The sequence below is a fragment of the Pelophylax lessonae genome (assembly GCF_965119305.1).
Source record: "Pelophylax lessonae genome assembly, chromosome: 5".
In the NCBI taxonomy this organism is placed as follows: domain Eukaryota; kingdom Metazoa; phylum Chordata; class Amphibia; order Anura; family Ranidae; genus Pelophylax; species Pelophylax lessonae.
Genome location: NC_138772.1, coordinates 28,450,346 through 28,476,705, shown reverse-complemented (window position 1 = coordinate 28,476,705; position 26,360 = coordinate 28,450,346). Strand labels below are relative to the sequence as shown.

General features: G+C 45.9%; 1 protein-coding gene across 1 annotated transcript in view; it reads right to left on the bottom strand.

Annotated features, from left to right (window-relative positions):
- CCDC13 (coiled-coil domain containing 13) overlaps positions 1 to 26,360 on the bottom strand; it is an 80,787-nt gene that overhangs the window by 17,968 nt on the left and 36,459 nt on the right. The window contains exons 9-12 of the mRNA XM_082257623.1: positions 17,987 to 18,163; positions 13,945 to 14,151; positions 3,451 to 3,587; positions 681 to 758 (exon numbers count right to left, since the gene is read on the bottom strand). Coding sequence (XP_082113749.1) covers positions 681 to 758; positions 3,451 to 3,587; positions 13,945 to 14,151; positions 17,987 to 18,163 — 599 coding nt within the window. The remainder of the gene's footprint in view (positions 1 to 680; positions 759 to 3,450; positions 3,588 to 13,944; positions 14,152 to 17,986; positions 18,164 to 26,360) is intronic.

Below are 26,360 nucleotides of genomic sequence, written 5' to 3'. Positions count from 1 at the left end.
TTGACAGCAGTGGGAGCCAATGGCTGCCTCAGCCAATGAGGGGTGAGAGTCCCTGGAGAGCCGAGGCTGTGGTGCTGGTTTGCGATGGGGCTCAGGTAAGTATTAGGAGGGCCTGTGGGCAGCTGCTGCACACAGAAGAGTTTTTACCTTCATGCATAGAATGCTCCAAACCTTTAGCCTTTACAACCGGCACTCTGCCGGCACTCTGGGTCCCTCCCACCTGCCGAGTGCCCTCATAGCAAGCCGCTTGCTGTGGGGGCACTCGTGCATGCTCGCTCCCGAGCCGGCTCTCTGCGTCTATAAGACACAGAGAGCACGGCTCAGCACTGCCCCCCCCCCACTCCAGCGTCACTGGCTGTGATTGACAGCAGTGGGAGCCAATGGCTCCTACTGCTGCATCTCAGCCAATCAGGACGGAGAGACTTGGGAGAGCCTCGTGCACATCGCTGGATAGAGATCAGGCTTAGGTAAGTATAAGTGGGGGCTGAGGGGTTGGGGGGGGGGAGCTGCACACTCAAGGTTCTTTACCTTCATGCATGGAACCTTCAGTCTTTACAACCACTTTAAAGTTGCGTGCACCCGTGTTCCTGGGTTTAGATACACTTTAACAGTCTCATAAACAAAACAATGCAAACAGAGATTTCCCAGCAGTAACTGGATGTGATATGTTCATATCGCACCTTCCAGGTGAAGAAGTGATTACAGGTAGTAAGGAATCTGCGGCCTCTACTAGCTCGTGTCCCAGTTTGGAAACTGTCCTGTTTTCGGAGATAAAATAAGAGGTGATACGAAAATATCAGACTTGACTCAATCAGAATCAGCATATTCTGTTTTACAAGTCGCAATCTCACTGCAAGAAGGAATTTTCCAATTTCCCACAGTTAGAGAAGTCATTTTCAATGTTTTTAAATCTGCATCTTTCCTTAGAATAATCTCTATTATCCTGCCATGAATGTCTTTGCTTTGGCACTTGGTGTCCTCCTCAACCAGTTGTGCCCCTGCATTCTCAAAGGCCATGCTGAGGCACATCTTCATACCTCCCAACTTTTTGAAATGAGAACGAGGGACACCTATTAGCAAAAGTATGTAGGCATAGGACACACCTCCGCCACACCCCCTTAAGGGAGAAGTATATTAAAAAAAAAAAAAGATTAGTTAACCCACATATTTTTTTTTTTTTTTACAATTATTATTCACAAGCCTTTATACTGGCTTGTGACATTTACAACCGCATCAATTCAGAAATTGGAAGGAAGGTTTAGCACTTTTTGAAAGTGAATCAGCTTCCCCGCTGGCGCGCACCCCCAGGATCACTCCCGCAGATCGCGGTACAGATACGGCGATTCGCACAGCCGAGCCAGCCTGCCGCAGTATATATGCGGCGGGCGGTCGGCAAGCAGTTAAAGTGGTTGTAAAGTTTAATTTTTTTTTCTATTAAAATAAACATGTAATACTTACCTCCTCTGTGCAGTTGGTTTTGCACAGAGCAGCTCAGATCCTCCTCTTCTCGGGTCCCTGGCTGCAGTTCCTAGCCCCTTCCTCCTACTGAGTGCCCCCACATGGGGGCACGCGAGCCAACCTGCAGCTCCATGTGTCCATTCAGGCATGGAGCTGCTGTTCGACTAAGTGAGTTTGATTGACAGCAGCAGGAGCCAATGGCACTGCTGCTGTGTCTCAGCCAATCAGGAGAGAGAGACGGCTGAGTCACACGTGGACATGGCTGGATCAAGAGGGGGCTCAGGTAAGTATTAGGGGGGCTGCTGAACACAGAAGGCTTTTTATCTTAATGCATAAAGATAAAAAAAAAAAACCTTCTGACTTTACAACCCCTTTAACTACTTCCGGTCCGCGCTATAGCCGAAAGACGGCTGCAGCGCGGATTCTAATTTTCGGGATTAGCCTCCCAGACACAGGCTCCCCGCGTGCTCCCCGCGCGCACGCATGGGGGAAAATCTGTGTCGGCCGTGTCCCTTGGACACAGCCAATCACAGATTGTGGTAAATGGCCAATCACAGCGGCCATTTACCACGTGATCGGCCCATGCAATGAGAGATGATCTCATATGTAAACATATGAGATCATCTCTCATCGCCAGCACTCCTTCCTCACACAGAGACTGCAGTGTGAGGAAGGAGGAGAGCCGATCAGCCGCCGGGGACACAGAAAAATGTTACCTTGTGTAACCAGTGCCCTGATTACACAAGGTAAAAAACATACACAAAGTGCCCACCATCAGTGCCCACAGTGCCCGCCATCAGTGTCCCCCATCAGTACCCACAATCAGTGCCCATAGTGCTGCCAGTCAGTGCCCATCAGTGCCTGCTCATCTAGGCACTGATGAGCACTGACTGGCAGCACTATGGGCACTGAGTGTGGGCACTGATGGTGCTGCCCATCAGTGATCATCAGTGCCGCCCATCAGTGCTCATCAGTGAGACCCGTCAGTGTCCAGTGCCATCCGCCAGTGCCCATCAGTGCTGCCTATCAGTGCCCATCAGTGCCGCCCGTCAGTGCCGCCTCTCAGTGCCCAGCAGTGCCACCTATCAGTGCTCATCAGTGCCGCCTATCAGTGCACATCAGTGCCGCCTATCAGTGCTCATCAGTGCGGCATATTAGTACCTCCTCATCAGTGCCCATAAGTGCCACCTCATCAGTGCCCATAACTGCCACCTCATCAGTGCAGCCTATCAGTGCCCATCAGTGCCGCCTCATCAGCGCACATCAGTGGAGGAGAAAAATGTATTTATTTTCAAAATTTACTCGCAGAAAATAAGAAAAACTTTTTCTTTTTCAAAATTTTCTGTCTTTTTTCTTTTTTTTTTTGTAAAAAATAAAAACCCCAGAGGTGATTAAATACCACCAAAAGAAAGCTCTATTTGTGTGAAAAAAATTATAAAAATGTCATATGGGTACAGTGTAGCATGACCGCGCAATTGTCATTCAAAGTGTGAGAGCGCTGAAAGCTAAAAATTGGTCTGGATGGGAAGGGGGTTTAAGTGCACTGTAGGCAAGTGGTTAAGTCTCAAGCTTGGCGTGTTTGCATTGCATTTGTTTGCGGGGGATTTGTAGAGCGGCTCTATTCACTTAAATAGATCTTGTTCAGCTAGCACTACGCCTGCTGAAAGCAACCAGGGGTATAATTTCTGCCGCATCTGCAAAGCATTGTGGGTGTGGCATGTGTTTACCTCCTGCAGTAAGCTCTGCAGGTATAGGGGGGTAGTGGTTGCGTGGCGGTAAAAGCACAGCTGAATCGTGGGGTTTGTCTGCCCCTCAACTTCTAGTGTGAAAGAGCCCTTAACCACGCGGTTTGCTGCGTTTGACACACGTTTTTCATGTAAAAGACAGTGCATTCACTTGCTTCATTTGGGGTGCCATTTATAAAGAATTTTCTTGCCACATGACGTGAATGCGTGCAAAATCAGGTGATACTACAGTGTGGAGGAGTGTTACCTAGCAGAGGCGGCTGAGCCCATGTGGTCTCCAATGTCAGACAGTGACCGCGCTGGAACCCGCTTCTCCAACCTGACCCCATCGTGTGACTCTTCAGCTCCTAAAATCTTCATACTGGACGGCCTTCTAGGGGAACTCTAGACACAAAACACTCATTTTAAGGAAATATACTTTTAATAACATTTATTTGTGTATTTATCTGGAAAGCAGGAAAGTTGCTTATAGTAACCAATCAGATGTCATTTTCATCTTCTCCTCATCTAGAATCTTATAGGTTGTTCTGTGCAGCACTGACACTTTTCTGTCGTGTATCGAGACACACCCTAATCACCCTGTTTGGCACATATTCCCCCTGTTTGGACCCCTGATATTTTACCAAAGCTCCCTAATGGGGCTCCTAAAAAAAATTGTAAAAAAATAAAATTGTAAAAATTAATAAAATATAAAATGATAAAAATAAAAACTACAGACACTTTCACCTGCCCTACTGACATAACTCTCTGCCCTACTGACACTGTCCACTGCTCTGCTGACACCGCTCACTGCCCTTCTGACACCAACCTCTGCCCTACTGACACCACTCTCTGCCCTACTGACACCATCCACTGCTCTGCTGACACCGTCCTCTGCCCTACTGACACTGTCCACTGCCCTACTGACACCTTTAACTGCCCTACTGACACCGTACACTGCCCTACTGACACCATCTTCTGCCCTACTGACACCGCTCACTGCCCTACTGACACCACTCTCTGCCCTACTGATACCGTCCACTGCCCTACTGACACCGTCCACTGCTCTGCTGACACCGTCCTCTGCTCTACTGACACCGTCCACTGCCCTACTGACACCGTCCACTGCCCTACTGACACCGTCCACTGCCCTACTGACACCGTCCACTGCCCTACTGACACCGTCCACTGCCCTACTGACACCGTCCACTGCCCTACTGACACCGCTCACTGCCCTACTGACACCACTCTCTGCCCTACTGATACCGTCCACTGCCCTACTGACACCGCTCACTGCCCTACTGACACCACTCTCTGCCCTACTGATACCGTCCACTGCCCTACTGACACCGTCCACTGCTCTGCTGACACCGTCCTCTGCTCTACTGACACCGTCCACTGCCCTACTGACACCGTCCACTGCCCTACTGACACCGTCCACTGCCCTACTGACACCGTCCACTGCCCTACTGACACCGTCCACTGCCCTACTGACACCGCTCACTGCCCTACTGACACCACTCTCTGCCCTACTGATACCGTCCACTGCCCTACTGACACCGTCCACTGCCCTACTGACACCGTCCTCTGCCCTACTGACACCACTCACTGCCCTACTGACACCACTCTCTGCCCTACTGACACCACTCTCTGCCCTACTGATACCGTCCACTGCTCTACTGTCAGTGTATATATGCACATGCACACACACACATAAGTGCTTTGGGGTGCACACCCTAATGCAACAGGCTGTGCACACTTATGTTACTATCTGTTTGCTCACTGGAAAGATTCATGATAACTATTGTAACTGGGACTGTGAAGAAAAAATCTATAATGGTACAGATGTCACCAGAACAGGAGGCGAGAGGAAATTAATATTTGGAGACACCTGTTCTGGTGACAACTGTCTAAAGCTGGCCATAAGCGTATAGAATTTTGGCTGTTTGCAGTGCGACTATTCGCTGCTCGATAGATAGTTTCCATGATCTAAATTGATCGGTTGATAACAATTGTCAAAAGTATTGGGACGCCTGCCTTTACACACAAACATGATCTTTAATGGCATCCCAGTCTTAGTCCATAGGGATCAATATTGAGTTAGCCCACCCTTTGCAGCTATAACAGCTTCAACTCTTCTGGGAAGGCTCTCCACAAGGTTTTAATTATAAAAAATGAAAGTTACATCCAAGCACAAAAAAACCCGGCCAAAATTTTTTTGAGGCCCCCCTTACCCCCACATATATACTTGTACGAACGTACAGGGGTGCCTACGCATGAAAACGCCGACTGTGATACATAAGTTACATATTGTTGAGCACACAGAAGTGAGAGAAATATTTCTAGCCCCAGACCTCCTCTGTAATGCTAAACTGATGACATATAGGGGGCTTTTAAAAAAACATCGCCTATGGAAAATATAGGGCACTAAAGTTTGTCCCCATTTCACAGGCGTGCGACAATTTAAGGTTTGACATGTTGGATATCTATTTATGCTGTCCAACCTCATCTGTTATATATTACCAAAAATGGGGGAATTTTTTTGTGTTTTTGTGCCCCCTAAAATCAACTTTAATGTGTTTTTTACTTCGGACGAATGACGAAACGCGTACGGCGCCGTCACATCACTTCTGGTTCCGGTTCTCGGTGGAACACATAGCGTTCCGGAGACTCGTACATTGCTTTTATCTCATTTGGAAATTGTGAGTACCCTATTCTTTTGATGTTTTGAATAAAAAACAGTTATACAGTATCACACTATTGGCCCTTTCCTTACTTCCTATGGTAAGACCACTTACCCCAACGCCCTGAGGATTACCCCGGATTACTTGGGATAGGACCCCAATTTACCCAGCGTGGATCCACTTACAAGGCCATAGGAGCCCCAGTAGGATACCCAGGACCACCTAACAGGAGCCTTAGAGGGCTGTAGGAGTCCCAGAGGGATATCCAGGACCACCTACCAGGAGCCTTAGAGGGAACCAGGACCAGCCAGAGGGATCGTATACCCCCTATTATTACCCCGCCCAATACCCCTGTGCAGGGTGGGTATTTCTGGTGAGTGTGCTATTTACTTGAGGGATCACCAGCACCCCACCACTGTACCCACCACGAGTATATCATTGGGATCGTCTTGCACCATTTATGGACTGTTTACTTTATTAATGATCAACTACCTTTTGTACAGTGTCACTTTATTTGGATAGTGTATATGCCCTAGATAGGGCCACCTTATTAATTTATTTGTTTATTTACCCATCTGCTGGCTATTGATATCATCAAATCCCATAGCACTCTCAATTTTCAGCACTTTGTCCAATTTATATAATATATATTTTTCATTTGGTACAATTTGCCACCAATATCACGGGACTTAACCCATCGGTGTTCAGTTTGCACTTTATGGCACCAGTCACTTCATTCATCGCATGTCTGGCTTGTATTTATTATTAGATTTATTTACATTGTGATTGCTATTTACACACACTTATTTCATTCGCTACCCACTTACCTTGGATACTATTACCTACCATTTATACCTACATAGCATTTTCTGGGCAGTGCCATCCCCTTTCTCCCCCCTCTCCCTATTGTCATTCATATAACGTTGGTTATATTAGAGGGAGGCTGAAGCCTTATACACAGCCCCCCCATCATTTCCTTAGCGCGGAGCACACTCTCTTCTACCATGCAGACTGTCCAAAGTTAGGATTCCCTGTGCTCTGGCTGAAGAGTCTCCACACTCTAATGGTAATCCATGCAGCAAAGTGAAGATGGGAACCAGGTATTATCCATGAGAATAAATCCTTTATTGACTACATAGTGAGTTACAGCACAGAGAACTGACGCGTTTTTGCTAAGAAGCCTTACTCATAGCATGTGTGAATTCCTAGACTTCCTAGCCGAAACGCGTTAGCCCTCTGTGCTGTTATTCACTTTGTAGTCAATAAAGGATTTATTTTCACTAATAATACCTGGTTGCCGGCTTCTGTTTGCTGCATATACTACCCGCAAGTACCATAGATATTAAAAGTCTATACACCCCTGTTAAAATGTCAGGTTTCTGTGATGAAAAAACATGAGATAGACAAAGATAAATCATTCCACCTTTAATGTGACCTATAAACTGTTCAACTCAATTGAAACACAAGCTGAAATCTTTTAGGGGGGGGGGGGGATAAAAATAAAAAGTGAAATGAATGTGGTTCTTAAAAACTGGTAGCTGTGTTCAGAATTAGGCAATCACATTCAAACTCATAGTAAATAGGAGTCAGTACACACCTGCCATCCTTTAAAGTGCCTCTGATTAACCCCAAATAAAGTTCAGCTGTTCTAGTAGGTCTTTCCTGACATTTTCTTAGTCGCATCCTACAGCAAAAGCCATGGTCCGCAGAGAGCTTCCAAAGCATCAGATGGAATCTCATTTGTTAAAAGGTATCAGTCAGGAAAAGGGTACAAAAGAATTCCCAAGGCATTAGATATACCATAGAACACAGTGAGGACAGTCACCATCAAGTGGAGAAAATATGGCACAACACTGGCCTTACCAAGAACTGGGCGTTCCTTCAGAATTGATGATAAGAAAACTGGTCAGGGAGGCTGACAAGAGGCTTACAGCAACATTAAAGGAGCTGCAGGAATATCTAGCAATTACTGGCTCTGTGGTACATGTGACAACATTCTGCTGTATTCTTCATATGTCTGGGCTATGGGATAGAGTGGCAATACAGAAACCTTTTATTACCAAGAAAAACATCCAAGCCTGGCTAAATTTTGCAAAAAAACATCTCAAGTCTCCCAAAAGCATGTGGGAAAATGTGTCATGGTCTGATGAAACCAAGGTTGAACTTTTTGGCCATAATTCCAAAAGTTATGTTTGACGCAAAAACAACACTGCACATTACCAAAAGAACACCATACCAACAGTGAAGCATGGTGGTGGCAGCATCATGCTTTGGGGCTGTTTTTCTTCAGCTGGAACAGGGGCCTTAGTCAAGGTAGAGGGAATTATGAACAGTTCCAAATACCAGTCAATATTGGCACAAAACCTTCAGACTTCTGCTAGAAAGCTGAACATGAAGAGGAACTTCATATTTTAGCATGACAATAACCCAAAGCATACATCCAAATCAACAAAGGAATGGCTTCACCAGAAGCAGACTAAAGTTTTGGAACGAGTCAGCCAGAGCCCAGACCTGAATCCGATTGAAAATCTGTGGGGTGCTCTGAAGAGGGCTGTGCACAGGAGATGTTTTTTCAAAGAAGAGTGGGCAAATATTCGTCCTTGATCCTGCGTGAAAGTCATGAAAGAAACTGGAGTGAGGAATGCGTAAATCAGATAGTACTGGCTCCATGGAGCCACCAGAGCATCCGTGGTGTCTGCCAGAGGATCTTGTGACCTGACCATGAACCCCGGCACCTTTCTGTGGAGCCGGGACGCCAACAGAGCTACCTCGGGTGTGCCCCACTGCAGACATATCTGATGAAACACGTCCGGATGAAGGGACCATTCCCCTTGGTCCAATGCCTGACGACTGAAGTATTCCGCCTACCAATTTTCCACGCCGGAAAAGTGCATGGCGAGAGGGCAAGGACGATCTGCCCACCAGAGAATGCCAAATACCTCCAGGGCTGCAAACACACTCCTTGTGCCGCCCTGGTAAATCACAAAGCCATGGCCGTGGCGTTGTCTGACTGAATCTGGGATTGCTCAAAGTTGCAAGACAGACGGGCAATCTGGACACTTCCAGCATCCAACAGCGCCAGGTTGAGTTCAGCCCCAGAACCCCTCCCCACCCAGACAGGCTGGCATCTGTCATGACCACTTTCCAGTACAAGGGGAGAAAGGACTTGCCCTGTAGCAAGGTTGGGGAGCGCAGCGACCAGACCAGAGAACTCTTTGTTGTCTAACTCAGACAAATCACACTGTCCAGCAACTTGGGACACTTGTCCCATTTGACCAGAATCTCCTTTTGAAGGAGTCTCATGTAGAACTGTGGAACAACCTCGAAGATGTACACCATCAAGCCCCAACACTCACATACATGCCCGAAGGGAGGCCACTTGTGGGCTAACAACAGTTAAATCGCAGAATGCAACTTCTGCAACTTTCCCAGAGAAAGGAACACTCTGTCTAGAGCTGAATCCAGAGTCAGCCCGAAAAAAATCCAATCTCCTGGTCGGAACCAGGGCAGACTTCTGAAATTCAGAAGCCACCCAATCTCCCGTAAAGTCTGGAAAGTAATTTCCACATTGGTCATCAGAGCTGATGGAGACTCTGCTTGCAAGAGGAGGTCGTCCAGGTATCCCAGCACAGAAATTCCCCACTGATGCAGCAACACGAAGACTGGGGCCAACACTTTTGTACGGAAATGAGGAGCAGAAGCTTGACCAAAGGGTAACGCCACAAACTGATAGTGCTCCTTCTCAGAGCGAAGCAGAGGAAACGCTAATGCCGGGTGCAAAAAGGAATGTGCAGGTAGGCATCCTTGACATATAAAGAAGCCAGGGAACCCCCCCGATACAGGGATGCCACCACCGTCCAAAAGGATGTCATGAATTATTGCACCTGCACAAAGCGGTTCAGGGCCTTGAGGTCCAGAATAGGACGAACTTGCCCTTCTTCCTGGGAACCATGAAAGGGTATGAATAAAAACCCCCAAAAATGTTCCGACACTGGAACCAGGATGATCACGCCCTGGGACAACAAGTCCTGCCCTGCCCACAACGGAGTTTGCAGCCGAGCCAGTGGCAGGTGCACATTGGAAGGAAAGAACCTTTCCGGAGGACAAGAAACGGAATTCCATCTTGGAACCAGATACAATCACCTCATGGACCCACTGGTTACTGATCCAGGGAGGTCCACAGCCCCGGAACCAGCGAAGACATCCCCTCACCCTAGACATGGATGGGGGCAAACCGTTATGCGGAACGGGTCTTGTCAGCAGGTCGGGAGAAGCTTGCTCTTTAATTGCCAGACCAAGGCCACTAGAAACCTCTCAAAGAGACCTTGAAGGGCTTGGAACCTTTTTGTGAAGTATCTGAGGGACGAAAAAACTTCTCATGTGCTGAAATCATCCAAGGTAGCCCCGAACAGGCGCCTGCCCTGAAAAAGTAATTTAGTCAGATCCTTCTTGGAGGTGTGATCCGCAGACCAACACTTCAGCCACAAAATACGCCTAAGCATTACTGCCGAGATGAATAGCGTAGAGACTCACAGGAACTGGATCCAAAGATGCATCGCAGACAAACTGCAGACCCTGGACCAACCAGTCTGCCAGTTCACCATAGGCAGGGGAGACCGGTCGCCCCCATGGACAGACTCAAAAGCGTCGCCCACCCCGTCCATGTCTGAGACACTCGAATGGAGGCCAAAACATGCCCCAATAAGGCACCAGCCATAGTAAACATGTAACGGGCTTTCGAGATTCTGCCCGCCTGTCAGCCGGAGTCCTAAAAGCCAGGAATTCTACCACCGGAAACATGGTTGCCTTAGTCAACATGGAAAATAGGGGCACCCACCGCCGGTGGGAGCGTCCACTGCTTCAGAATCGGCTCCTCAGGGGATACCGGACAGCAAAGCATCTTGGGACCATCAAGGGTCATATTAGACGCACCCTGCACTTATAGACACAATTGTCAAAATTAGCCTGTCCGCTCTTATCTGATCCCATCCGATCCGATCCCCTGGGCGGATGGAAAATTGGGTTTCCATCCGTCCTGATTTCACGGACAGGATCGGATGCGGATGGCAGCGGGTGTCAGCGGAGAGGTCTCCGCTGACATCCGCTGCCCCATAGGGATGCATGGGGGATCCGATCAGATCCGCCTAAAAAACTGATCTGATCGGATCGCTCGTGTGAAAGGACCCTAAGAGCGTTTTGCAAGATGAGCAACATTTTTTAACTCTAACTTGATATACAAATGATGTCTTGCTATACGAGTAGCGTTGAGCACTATAATCACAGTTTTAATGTAAAAAAAGTGGAATGACACAATGTTAAAAACATTATCGAGCGTTAAGGAATCTGGTTAAGGAGTCTCATCTGTGTAAAGCCGCTGGTGTATACAGTACAGAGGTCCGGGGGCGCTGGTGGCTGCAAGTGCTTCCTGGAGAACTCTGAGAAGCTCGGAGATACTCCCAGTTGGTTAGGGCGTGTGTAACGCATGTTTGGAGCAGCCAGAAGTGAAGTCAACAGTTCCCCAGTGTCTTTGAGTGTCTCGAGGAAGCACTGGGAGTCACCAGCGCCCCCAGACCTCTGGCAACGTACTGTATTACACGGACAAGCACCAGACTCCTTAACGTTGGATATTGTTTTTAACATTGTGAGTGTCATTCCACTTTTTTTACATCAAAACTGTGATCATACTAAAGTACACTTAGATTGCTCTGCTCTTTTTGTTCTTTGTATCACCTGATTAGGACTTTTCAACAGAAATAACCCGGTAAATAATTTTTATATGAATAAATGGTTTTGGAACAAATCATTTGAGTTTCCATTATTTCTTATGGGGAAATTTGCTTTAATATATAAGTGCTTTGGATTACAAGCATGTTTCTGGAACGATTTATACTCGCAATCCAAGGTTTTACTGTATCAATAATAAATAAATAACACATGGTTACAGGGTCATTGTGACACAGCCCCATTCTTATCTGACAAGGTCCATAGTTACATAGTTAGTGAGGTTGAAAAAAAGACATCAGTCCATCCAGTTCAACCCATGATGTGTGTGTGTGTTTGCTGTTAACCGTACATTGTATAGAGTGTTGGGGGTAACTAGTTACAAAGTAACGGATTACAGTAACTACATTACTTTTTTTGGTAACTAAGTAATGTAACTAGATACAATACTAATATTGGTAACTACACTACTTTACTAGGCTATAGGAGGTAACTACACTACTTTACTAGGCTATAGGAACGCGCTTTCCTGCGTTACCCAAGCCGTGCGATACAATCGTTATTTCGAAGAATAGAGAGGGATGAAGTTTATGACTTTTTGTTGCACTTTATGTTTTATTCTGTTTTTTCAGGTTTTGTTCTCATGTTTCCCAAAGCCTGTGTTTATACCATAAACTCTATGCAGAAAGAGTGTCATGTATCTTCTTCTACACGGTCAATTAAGAAAGAGGAAAGTAAAGTAATAAGTAGTGAAGTTACTTTTCAAATGCAGTAACTAGTAAAGTAATCTCGTTACAATTTACAGAAGTAACTAATAACTAGTTACATTTTTTGAGTAACTACCCCAACACTGATTATATGTTGTGGTCTTTAAGGTGCCCATCTAATTGTTTTTTGAAACTATCAATGCTCCCTGCTGATACCACTGCTTGTGGAAGAGAATTCCACATCCTTACCGCTCTCACAGTGAAGAACCCCCTGCGTATTTTAAGGTTAAACCATTTTTCCTCTAGTTTTAGTGAGTGGCCACGTGTCTTATTGTATTCCCTTTCTCTGAATAGGTTTTTCCATATGCCAGGGTTGCCAGTACAATATTTGTACATTGATATCATATCCCCCCTGAATCGTCTCTTCTCCAGAGAGAATAAGTTCAGTGCTTGTAGTCTTTCCTCATAGCTGATGTCCTCCATTCCCCTAATTATTTTTGTTGCCCTTCTCTGGACTCTCTCCAGTTCCAGCACATCCTTCCTGAGGACCGGTGCCCAGAACTGGACGGAATACTCCAGATGTGGCCGGACCAGAGTCTTGGGAGAATAATCTCTTTATTTCTGGAGTGAATCCCCTTTTTTATACATCCCAGTATTCTGTTGGCTTTGCTTGCAGCGGCTTGGCATTGCATGCCACAGCCAAGCCTGTTGTCTACCAGTACTCCCAGGTCCTTTTCCATCCTAGACTCACCCAGAGGTTCCCCCCCTAGTGAGTAGCTTGCTTTCTGGTTTCTGGCACCCAGGTGCATTACTTTACATTTTTCAACATTAAACCTCATCTGCCATGTAGTTGCCCACCCCATTATTTTGTTCAGGTCCGCTTGTAAGGTTTCCACATCCTGCATAGAAGATATTGGCATGCTTAGTTTAGTATCATCCGCAAATACTGAGATTTTACTAGATATCCCCTCCTCTAGATCATTTATGAATAAATTAAACACGGACTACTGTCAACATGCTGACAGTGGAGGCATCATGGGCCGGACAGAGAAAGCCAAAGGGCCGGATGTGGCCTTCAGGCTGAGGTTTGGCTCAGGTCTGGTGCAGCCACTGGAATGGAGGTCAAGGATGGAAAGTGATACAGATGTACTGGTGGTCCCTGGGTTACAAACATCCGACTTACAAACGACTCCTACTTACAAACTGAGGGAGACAACAGAAAGTGAGGAGAAATCTACCCCTAGGAAGGGAAATTCACTCCTGTAAGAGTTCTCATGGGAAAAAGGTGTCTCCACTGAAGATTTATCACCAATCCTTGCTTCCACAACAACCCAAAATTTTCAAAATCCAGTTGTCATAGGGACAGAAAGCGAGGTGAAATCTTCTGAACAGGGGAACAGACAGCAAAACAAATGATATAGGGGGGTAAACCCTTCCCTATGTTATTCAAAAAAATGTAAAAAATATTCTTTTGGCTGGAGCTACACCTAAAAAATTTACCTGTTCCGACTTACAAACAAATTCTACTTAAGAACAAACCTACAGACCCTATCTTGTTTGAAACCTGGGGACCGCCTGTATATTGTGACAGGTAAGGAATTTAATCATACAGACTTGTAAAGTAACCGAGAGGCCCACTTAAAGTTTTACCTTGGTGGTCAGTTGCTGGATTTCCCTCTCCAGCTCTTTCATCTTGGCCTCCCTCTCCACCACCATCTGTTTCAACTGATTGACCAGCGAGTTCTGCTTCTGGCTCTCATTGTTCAGGTGCACGGTTAAGGATTGCTGCGAGTCTTGGTGTTTCTGCTCCTGCTTGCTCAGATTGGTGAGTATCTCCTGCATATTCTTCTGCTGGGCCTGGAAAAATGTATAAAGGGGATTGTTGAAAGCTACAGCCATAGCTGTATTTCATTTAAATTTGTTGTGTTTTTGTATCTTGTTCTGTTCATTGTTGTGATCTTGTGTTGTCTTTGTTAAGTGTGTCTGTGTGCAACAATTTCCCAATTTTTCTTTGGGATTAATAAAGTATTCTGTATTTACACTTCATTTCATTGTGATTCATGATCACATTTTATTTCACTGGTTTTACCAGGTGTGTCTAAAAAGTTCAGTGAATGGTCCAATATCTCAACGGCATTATGGGCCAGTTGTGGGCGCATGCACATGGCTATCCAGAGACATGTCGAGAAGTATCACGTAGCGTATAGTACACGTGACTGTCAGGGTAAACCCTCTGCGGGCAGTCAAATGTAGTCAGTGTGAGAGGTAGGGTCACAATGCAATGGAGCAACAAGTGAACATCAAGTTCTGCTACGAATTGGGGAAAATGACAGAGAAGCATGAAATGTTGGTGCAAGTGTACGGGGCCGAGGCCGTGAGCAGAAAATGTGTTTACCACTGGTTCAAACGCTTTTGCAACAGGAAGGAAATTACTGAGAATGAGCCACGTTTGGGTCAGCCACCGTCAAGCAGAACCCCAGACATGATTGAGTGAGTGTGACAAATGCTGGCATGGGATCGGCAACTGACTCTATGATTGATTGCAAAGGAATTGGGCATTAGCAAGGACACGGTGCGCACCATTGTCTGCGAACATTTGGGTAAGAGGAAGATCTGCTCCTGGTTTGTGCCGCACAAGCTGACAGAGGAACAGAAAGCAAAAACGGATGAAAACCTCTGGAGATTTAATTTCCATGTGTAATCAGGATCCATCCTGTCTGTGAACCATCATCACAGGGGATGAGACCTGGCACTACCAGTTCCATCCAGAATCCAAGCGACATCCACCGTATTCCCCTGATCTGGCGCCTGCGGACTTCTTTGAAAAGCATCATGAAAGGCGCACATTTTGCGGACATGGTGGAAATCCAAGAATTTGTGACAGTGGCTCTGCGATCGATTCCTAAAGAGGCCTTTGCTGACAGTTTCCAGAAGCTTTATAAACATTTTATAAACGTTGCCAAAATTGTGTTGTGAAAGCGGAGTTCCGGCCTCAAAATCATTTGGGCCATCCGCTTGCTGAGGGTCACCTGAAAAAGAAATGGATGCTTGTTCACTTACCTTGTTATAGAAGAAAATATACTCACCTTCCTTCCACTTCCTCCCTCTGCGGCCGCGGCCCGTGCCGTCTCTTCTGGCTTGCGATGACTCCTGGGAGCTGAATGTCATCGCTCCGAGGAGTCAGTGCGTCTGCACCGGCCCCGCTCGTCACTTCCGGTGCAGGCGCGGCATTCCTTGCTATACAGCTTCTGGGCATGCCCAGAAGCTGTGCAGGGATGCCGCGCCTGCACCGGAAGTGACGAGCGGGGCCGGTGCAGGGCATTCTGGGACTCCGACATCACGGAAGAGGACACGAAGAGGGACGCTCCGGCTTCAGCTGTCCACACCTGAGATGGCAGCGCTGGAGAAGAAATTTTCAAGGTAAGTATTTCTTCTAAAGGGTAAGTGCGACCCGGGACAGATCAGAGGCTATCCATTGTGGAATGTACTAGCCCTGACTGTCCCGGGGGTATTTTTATCAAAATGTCACCCCCGAGGCCGGAACTCCGCTTGAAGGACGGCGATTCTTTTGAAGGCCAATAAAGGTAATTTGTTTGTATCTTCTGCTTTGATTGTTGTTTTCTGATACCCTTCACCAAACTTTTTAGACACACCTCATATACAGTGGGTACGGAAAGTATTCAGACCCCCTTAAATTTTTCACTCTTTGTTATATTGCAGCCATTTGCTAAAATCATTTAAGTTCATTCTTCTTCCTCATGAATGTACACATAGCACCCCATACTGACAGAAAAACACAGAATTGTTGACATTGTTGCAGATTTATTAAAAAAGAAAAACTGAAATATCACATGGTCCTAAGTATTCAGACCCTTTGCTCAGTATTTAGTAGAAGCCCCCTTTTGATCTAATACAGCCAGGAGTCTTTTTGGGAAAGATGCAACAAGTCTTTCACACCTGGATTTGGGGATCCTCTGCCATTCCTCCTTGCAGATCCTCTCCAGTTCTGTCAGGTTGGATGGTAAACGTTGGTGGACAGCCATTTTTAGGTCTCTCCAGAGATGCTCAATTGGGTTTAAGTCAGGGCTCTGGCTGGGCCATTCAAGAACAGTCACAGAGTTGTTGTGAAGCCACTCCTTCGTTATTTTAGCTGTGTGCTTAGGGTCATTGTCTTGTTGGAAGGTAAACCTTCGGCCCAGTCCGAGGTCCAGAGCACTCTGGAGAAGGTTTTTGTCCAGGATATCCCTGTACTTGGCCACATTCATCTTTCCCTCGATTGCAACCAGTCGTCCTGTCCCTGCAGCTGAAAAACACCCCCACAGCATGATGCTGCCACCACCATGCTTCACTGTTGGGACTGTATTGGACAGGTGATGAGCAGTGCCTGGTTTTCTCCACACATACCGCTTAGAATTAAGGCCAAAAAGTTCTATTTTGGTCTCATCAGACCAGAGAATCTTATTTCTCACCATCTTGGAGTCCTTCAGGTGTTTTTTAGCAAACGCCATGCGGGCTTTCATGTGTCTTACACTGAGGAGAGGCTTCCGTCGGGCCACTCTGCCATAAAGCTCCGACTGGTGGAGGGCTGCAGTGATGGTTGACTTTCTACAACTTTCTCCCATCTCCTGACTGCATCTCTGGAGCTCAGCCACAGTGATCTTTGGGTTCTTCTTTACCTCTCTCACCAAGGCACTTCTCCCCCGATAGCTCAGTTTGGCCGGACGGCCAGCTCTAGGAAGGGTTCTGGTCGTCCCAAACGTCTTCCATTTGAGGATTATGGAGGCCACTGTGCTCTTAGGAACCTTAAGTGCAGCAGAAATCTTTTTGTAACCTTGGCCAGATCTGTGCCTTGCCACAATTCTGTCTCTGGGCTCTTCAGGCAGTTCCTTTGACCTCATGATTCTCATTTGCTCTGACATGCATTGTGATCTGGAAGGTCTTATATAGATAGGTGTGTGGCTTTCCTAATCAAGTCCAATCAGTATAATCAAACACAGCTGGACTCAAATGAAGGTGTAGAACCATCTCAAGGATGATCAGAAGAAATGGAAAGCACCTGAGTTAAATAAATGAGTGTCACAGCAAAGGGTCTGAATACTTAGGACCATGTGATATTTCAGTTTTTCTTTTTTAATAAATCTGCAACAATGTCAACAATTCTGTGTTTTTCTGTCAGTATGGGGTGCTATGTGTACATTCATGAGGAAGAAGAATGAACTTAAATGATTTTAGCAAATGGCTGCAATATAACAAAGAGTGAAAAATTTAAGGGGGTCTGAATACTTTCCGTACCCACTGTATATATATCATCACTTGAGTGTGTTATTTTGTGATTTTGGAGGGGATTGAGTACTAATAGTTTAGTAGGGGTTGTACTATAACTGCTAAACAAACATCTATCAAAATATCCACCGCACACGGAGTGCATTGTTTTTAGTTAGGCAGCTGTCTGATAGCCTTACACTGAATAGTAAAGTACAACCATGGTGCAGTGCTGTGAAGCAAGAAAGAGTATGTAATGAAAAAAGATGGCTGTGACCATGTACTTATATTCTTATAAATAATACAAAAAAAACAGACTTTAAAAAAAAAAAAAAAAAAAAAAAAAGTGTGCCTAAATTATTCAGACTCATCCTGATCTCTTTTACAACTAAAAACTTTCTGAAAATACTATTAATTCAACACACAGTACCAGCAGGGCATCTATGAGTTCATCGTCATGCTTCCCTTTGTCCAGCAGTGTGGTCATTTGCAACTTGAGGGTCTTCAGATCATTGGACAGAGATCGGTTCCTGGCTTTGGAAGCCTCAAACTTCTTTTTCAGATCCTCATGTTCCCTTTTGAGAGTGTCATGTTCCCCGGTCAGTCTCTAGGATTATAACAACGAGACAACATGGAAACAACAAGAAAAGGAATATAGGAATAATAACAGATCTACAACTAAATGACACCTTCAGTATGTGCCGGTTATATACTTGGCAACTGTTCCATATTTGCCGGGACAGTAACGGCCTTTAGAAAAATGTCCCACCACAAATCTGTCCCGGGCAGTCTCATAGAGCCTTATTTGTTCAGTAGGGGTCCAGGGGCAGAAAGGGGACTATTTCATCAGATTCGGGTGCAGGCGGTGTAATCCCTGCATGACAGCTGCCCCCAATTAGGTTTAAGTCTCTGCCTGCTTTGGTGGATTGTTATAGAACAAGCTGGGACTTTAACTTAATTGGCGCTGTCAGCTGACATCACAGAGCTGGTCCAATCTCTACATGTATCCTGACAATAATGTAGGATCCATCCAGGTGCCTGACAGCAGCTGGCTGAGCCTCGTAGGGGAGGGGGGTGGATCTGATTCTGGGTTACAGGGAAGCACTAGTGTACTCCTGTGACCCAGAAGAGAAATGTACCCATAAGATCTTTAACCATACATCACTTTTCATTTTTCTGCCTGTAGTGTTTTTCCTCAGTTTGTTTACTACTGTGCAGAATAATTTGTTACCTAGTTAAAGTGATTGTAAAGTCTCATGTTTTTTTTTTTTTTTTTTTAATAACAAACATATCATACTTACCTGCTCTGTGCAGTTGGTTTTGCAGAGTGGCCCAGACCCTCCTCTTCTCAGGTCCTTCCCTCTTCGGCTCTCCTGGTCCCTCCCTCCTGTTGAGTGCCCCCACAGCATGCAGCTTGCTATGGGGGCACCCGAGCAGAGCCACAGCTCCCTGTGTCCAATCACCAGACATGGAGTCACGACCCGGCTCCGCCCCTCTCTCTTCTGAATGGCTGACTGACTTTGATTGACAGCAGCAGGAGCCAATTGTGCCACACTGCTCTCTCAGTCATCAAGGAGGGGAGTCTCGGGCAGCTGAGACACTCCTGCAACATTACTGGATAATAATTCCCCTAATTAAAGTAATTTTTTTAAAAAAATTGTGGCAACTATGCAGTTAGTGTCTGTATAATCGGTTAACACACAGTAACCAAGGTAAGTTTTAGGAATTAATGCAAAATGTTAGGCCTCTTTTCGCACCAGCGGACCGTTCGGGTCCGCCTGTCCACTTTTCAGGCAGATCCAATTGGACCACCCATTGTTCTCTCAGGGGCAGCGGATGTCAGTAGACATGTGTCCGCTGCCACCCGCCGGCATCCGATCCATTAAAAACTGACGAATGGGGAATGTTCGCCATCAACCGGCAGATCAGATTGGATTACAATTTAGATGGAAACAGACAAGCAGTCCGCCCCATAGACAACAGCGGGCTGGGTCCGAGCGGACATGGACCTGTCATCTGCCTGATCAGCGGGGATCAGCGGCGAGATCCCTCGCTGAGCAGGTGGATCCATGTGAGGCCTTCGTATTCAAAAACAATAACAGTTGATCAGCAATGTTAACATTAGCACATCTGGATCCCCCACAAGGAAACCTAGGCAGCTGCCTTCAGCCTGGTGGATGTCCAAATGTCCAGCTACAACCATCATAAACTGGCATAATTGGTGGAAACTGCACCAGTCTATCATTTCACAAAGGAGGATGTACTTGTAGGCAGTTAGTGTCAGGCAGGTCATGCCATGCCAATGCAGCCAATTGGAGCAGTCTACAACTACCCCCTGATTGGGTGAAATGTATTAGAGGGAGCAATCCTATGGTGGGGACTGTCACTGCCATAGTAGACGGCTTGTGCAATACACATGGATGTTTGTGATCTATCCAGTGCGCGGTTTAGGATCTATCCAGTGCGCGGTTTAGGATCTATCCGGTGTGTGAGTTATGATCTATCCGGTGTGCGGGTTATGATCTATCCGGTGTGCGGGTTATGATCTATCCGGTGTGCGGGTTATGATCTATCCGGTGTGCGGGTTACGATCTATCCGGTGTGCGGGTTACGATCAATCCGGTGTGCAGGTTACGATCTATCCGGTGTGCAGGTTACGATCTATCCGGTGTGCAGGTTACGATCTATCCGGTGTGCAGGTTACGATCTATCCGGTGTGCAGGTTATGATCTATCTGGTGTGAGGGTTATGATCTCTCCAGTGTGCAGGTTATGATCTATCCGGTGTGCAGGTTATGATATCTCCAGTGTGCAGGTTAGGATCTATTTGGTGTGCGGGACCACGGAGGAAGGATTCTTCCTTATCAGTCTCTGTATGTTAGTATTCTGTATTAGAGAGTTTCAGTACGAAGGAAACAGAACTTTAAGTCATATAAGCAACTCTTACTGCATGCTCACATTGCATCCTCATAATTGCCCAGTTATGTTTTAAGCTCTAAAAAAGGGGAAAGTGTTTTTAGCCCCCAATACATGTTGGCTTTTCTATGTGGTCGGTTGTGAGCCAATGTTAATATTAAATGTTTTTGGACTTTCAGCACTTTTGGTGCTCTCATTAGACTTTATACATGTGAACCTTGAAATCTGGACACCCTGTATGAAGGCCACCTTGTTTTTGCTGAGAGCAGTCATTGTGCCTTGTCCCGATATAATAATACATTTTAATCCAACGCTTCATTTCTAACTGCTTCAGCAAAAAAAAAAAAAATATAAAAAAAAATAAAAAAAAACTGACAGGAGTCCCCAATCCATCCAAAACAAAACAAAGAAAAAAAATGTGGCTATAGATACATTTTAGGCCCAGTCTGCTCCTCTGCTGAACAAAGAAGAGGGTTGATGATAAGCAAAGAAGTGTTTGAATCTGCTTACCAGCAGGTCCTTTGATTGAGAAATGTTTTTTGTCGCCTTTCAAACAAATAGTCATAAGGGAAACTGAGATGATGCTTTTCTGAGAGTGAAACGTGTTAGAAGTAGTCTATAGCAGTACAGAAGAAAAAGATTGGATGACTGACATAGGTTCACCTGTTGCCAACCAATACCACCACGTCCCCAATAAACTGTTAGAGTTAGAGAAAAGGAAAGAGGGTGTTCGATGGACTGACTAAGCAGCCAAAGAACCACCAATGGGTATGGGACTTAAAAGGTGGTGTGGTTGTGGCAGAGACAGACAATCAACAAAAATCGGTTAAAAATACAAAGTTTAATTCATTTACAATGTAAAAAATACAAAAAACACATCCCGTGAGTAAAAATACGTGGACATTAATCCATGATAAAATTAATACAGTTGATACAAATACTGAGATGTTTTGAACCAAGAGATACATGGGGTCACCGAGGTCCTACATGTTTCGCCATTTCGATGGCTTAGTCAGGGACCAAACGACTTATGACCTCTCAAATAGTTCAACAGATAAGTATCAAGAGATTTGACACTGTAGACTAACTCAATGGGCATGGTCATGCATGCAAGGCGATATTGGACCACCCCCGAGTCCTATGCGGGCGCGGGGTATTACATGCCCTCACAGGCTGGTGGATACTGGACCGGGCCAGGACAAAGCGGCTGGCTAATTTGTCAAATCCAGCAATGGTAAATGAACGATCCCAGCCTCAAGAGCAAAAAGTATTTCATATTGATCTGGAATGCTGCAGCGTCAGGTAGGTGACCCCATGTATCTCTTGGTTCGAAACATCTCAGTATTTGTATCAACTGTATTAATTTTATCATGGATTAATGTCCACATATTTTTACTCACGGGATGTGTTTTTTGTATTTTTTTACATTGTAAATGAATTAAACTTTGTATTTTTAACCGATTTTTGTTGATTGTCTGTCTCTGCCACAACCACACCACCTTTAAAGTCCCATAGTCTATAGCAGTGTTCCCCAACCTGTGGCTTTTTTTTCCATTTAAATGACCCTTTGTGTACACATTCTCCCACTGACCGCAATTATGGGGAGTAATTTCCCCCCACTGACACCAACAATAAGTTACCGTTCCTTTCACTGACACCAAGTACGGAGCATCATTTCACCCATTAACACTAACAAAGGGGCCCAATACAGTACCTCCCACTTTAAAGCACTTTTCCTCCCACTGACACCAGCAATAGGGAGCAATTTTTTCCAATGATACCAATGATGAAACACTCTTTTTTTCTCCCACTTACGCCAACAGTGGAGCACAATTTCTCTCACTGACCCCGAAAATGGCGCACTATTCCTTTCACTGACATAGTGAAGATTGGGCACTATTCCACCCAATGGCATCAAAGATGTGGCACTACTACCTCCAGTGATGTAGCACTATTTCTCCCGCTGGCACCACAGCTGGGCTGTAATTTCTCCCACTGACACTAATGATGGGGCACTATTCCTTCTACTGATACCAACAGCGGGGCACAATTACTCCCTCTGACATCAAAAATAGGACGGTGCTACTTTTAATGATGGGGTACAATTCCTCTCACTGACACCAAAGTCGGGCCATAATTTCTCCTACTGACACCAATCATGGGGCACGATCCCTCCCACTGACACCAACAATGTGGCACTATTCCTTCCATTATCACCAATGTTAGAGCACAATTCCTCCTACTAACAACAAGGGTGGGGCACTATTGCTCCCACTGACACCAACAATGGGGCATTATTTCTCCCACTGACACCAACGATGGGAGACTAATACTCCTACTGACAACAAGGATGGTTTATTATTCCTTCCCACGCTTATCATAGGCACCAGGGAATTTTTTTTTTACTCCACCTGACCAATGAGCCTGGGGCATTGTACGTTCCCACTGGTCACAGTCCCTCCTAAAGTCATTCTAAACCTAGTTTTACACTCACCGGTTCTATCCTTGCTAGCTGTGATTAACAGGAGCCAATGGCTCTCGCTGCTGCCTCTCTGTCCAATGAGGAGAGAGAGAGCCGAGAGAGCTGTTGCTCTCATCCACATCACTGGAGACGGTTCTGGGCAGTGGCGGCTGGTGCTCCATGGGCTGGGGGGGGGGGGCAGACAGACCGCACCAGCCCGCACACCATACTCTCCCCCCCCCAGACCTCACCATACCCCCCCATGTGGAGGGCAGGCAGCGGCGGCTTCCCCCTCAGTCTCCTCTGTGGGTCGGGCTTCCCCTGCATCTCTTCCCTCCTCCTCCTCCTTGGCCAATAGCATGGCTTCTCCTTTCGGCCAATCGGGAATTGGGTCTGAGGACCCGCTTCCTGATTGGCAAGGAGGAGAATCCATGTGACAACAGTGAATATTCATTCGTTTTTGTCACACAACTGGGTGGGTCAGGGCCAGTGGCGGCCGGTGCGTTGGGGGCGCAGGAGCGCCGCCCCCCCTATCCATGCGTCTGGCCCCCTAATCTACATGCGGGGCGCCGGACGCATGGAGTTCAATGGGGCTTTTTTTTTTTAATCACCTGATTAGAGGCAGAGGCTCTAACAGGCTTCAGCAAAGGGTGGACCCGGGGCGCAGAGCAGTGTGCCCCGAGCCCACCGATTGTGTGACAATAGCGAATGAAAATTTGTTATTGTCACACGGATCCTCCTCCTGGCCAATCAGGAAGCGGGTCCTCAGACCTATTGGCCGAGGAGGAGGCGGGAGGACTCGAGGAGACGTGGGGACTGAAGAGAAGCCGCCGCTACAGGTAAGTGCACTGGTCTCGTCGGGGAGCTTGGCACGCTGTTCACTCTGCATTGAAAGGGGGCACGCTGATCTCTGCATTGAAGGGGGCACGCTGGTCTCTGCATTGAAAGGGGGCACGATGGTCTCTGCATTGAAAGGGGGCACGATGGTCTCTGCATTGAAAGGGGGCACGATGGTCTCTGCATTGAAAGGGGGCACGATGGTCTCTGCATTGAAAGGGGGCATGCTGGTCTCTGCATTGAAAGGGGGCACGCTGGTCTCTGCATTGAAAGGGGGCACACTGTTCACTCTGCATTGAAAGGGGGCACGCTAGTCACTGTGCATTGAAAGGGGGCACGCTAGTCACTGTGCATTGAAAGGGGCCACGCTAGTCACTGCGCATTGAAAGGGGGCACGCTGGTCACTGTGCATTGAAAGGAGGCACGCTGGTCTCTCTGCTGCATTGAAAGGGGGCATGCTGTGGTCATTCTGCATTGAAGGGGGCACACTACACCTTGATTACTGAAGGCCCCTTTCACACTTTTGTGACCTCAAAGTCATGCAATTTTTTACAGAGTTTTTTGCCGCAAAGCAATGCCTATTACATTTTTCTGTTTGCGCCCCCCCCCCCAAAATTTTTGATCACCAGCCACCACTGCTCAGGGCACAGTGCTCTGTACCCCCAGCCCACCTTTTTTTGAAGCCTATTATAGCCTCTAATCACGTGCTTTAAAAAAAAAAAAAAAAACCCCATTGGAATCCATGTGTCGGGCGCCCTCAGAGATGTATAGTAACTAAGTAGAACTACTTCACTACTGTACTTAAGTACCGAAAGGCGGTATCTGTACTTTCCTAGAGTAGAATTTTTTTCTCCTACTTCCACTTTTACTTCACTACATTTTTTTCAATGATTTCAATACTTCTACTCCGATATTTATTTTTTTTGTGCTGCATAGTTACTCGTTACAATTATAAAAATTACCACTGCCAAAACAGTAGATGGCAGGTTTCATGAAGCTCAAAACATGTGTATTATCAGCGCATACGAAAATAAAAGCTACTGTATGTATAAATAAAAGCTGCATTTGAAATAATAAAAAACAATATGATGTTCAAACTTTTGACTTCTTTCTTTAATAACTACATAACACAGTACTTGAGTAGCAAATTTTTTTAAAAAACTACTTGCAATACTTAAGTACAAAAAATGTTGAATACTTTAGTACTTCTACTCAAGTCACTTTTTGATCGAGCACTTGTACTTTTACTCAAGTATGGGTTTCGAGTACTTTATACAACTCTGGGCGCCCTGCATGTAGATTAGGGGGACAGATGGATGGATGGGGGGGGGGCGGCGCCCCTGCGCCCCCAATGGACGGGCTGCCACTGGTTCTGGGGAGGGGTGGTAACTACCATTAAGGTAAAAAAATCGCCTGCCTTTAGGACCACTTTAAGGACTTGTGTTATGAATATTTGGGGACCCCTGGTCTATCACCTGAACTATGCTTGTAGCATGTTACATGCACAATAAAATAATTTCCCTCTAATATTCTGCTAGAAAGAAGCTCAGAATAAAGAAAGCAATATCATTATTCAGTATCTGAGTATTCAGTGCAGAATGGGAAGCGTTATAGATCTCAGCAATATCAATGGATGGGGCTTTACCATCACATGAATAGTGACAATAAATTCTTCTAGCTGTAGGTATAAGATTACGTGTGTAAGTGGTAAAAGCAGCATTTGTCTCCTCATCATCAACCTTCATTTCCACATTCAGCGCTTTTCCATCGGGAGTAGTGTCAAAGTAAAAATAGTTATTCTGCCCACAGCAGGCAAACTGATAATAGCTGATATCATCATAAGGGAGGTTAGAATATAGAAACAAGCATCTGGAGACGTTTGTCACACTTCAGAAATAAGCTGAGACCTCAAACTCATTCATACTCATCTTTTTCTGCAGCACTATACAATGATCAGCCATAACTTTATGACCACTTGAAAGGTAAAGTGAATAACATTGAATATCTTGCTAAGTGGCACCTGAAAGTGTGTGGGATATATTAGGCAGCAAGTGAACATGTTGTCCCTGAAGTTGATGTTTTGCAAGGAGAAAAAAAAAAAAAAAAAATGGGCAAGCATAATGATTTAAGCGACTTTGACAAGGGCCACATTGTAATGGCTGGACAACTGGATCAGAGCAACTCCAAAACTGCAGCTCTTGTGGGATGTTCCCGGTCTGCAGCGGTCAGGACCGACCAAAAGTGGCCCAAGGAAGGAATACCAGCAACAGGGTTATGGGCGGCCAAGGCTCATTGATGCACTTGGGAAGCGAAGGTTTTTAGGATTTCTTCCATGTTAGGAGGTTGAGAAAGGCTGCCATAGACAAAGAAAGGATCCCAGCTTTGGCTTTTTTTCAGTGTAGCCTACACAAAAAACATGGTGTTCACGTGTGACGTGTACATGGTCACATGGGTGTTTTTTTATCCTACCCTAAACTAATTAGGGGATTGGAGGACCTTGACTATGAAGAGTGTCTACAATCGCTCGATTTATTCTCCCTGGAGAAGAGACGTCTGAGGGGGGACATGATAGCAATTTATAAATATCTTAA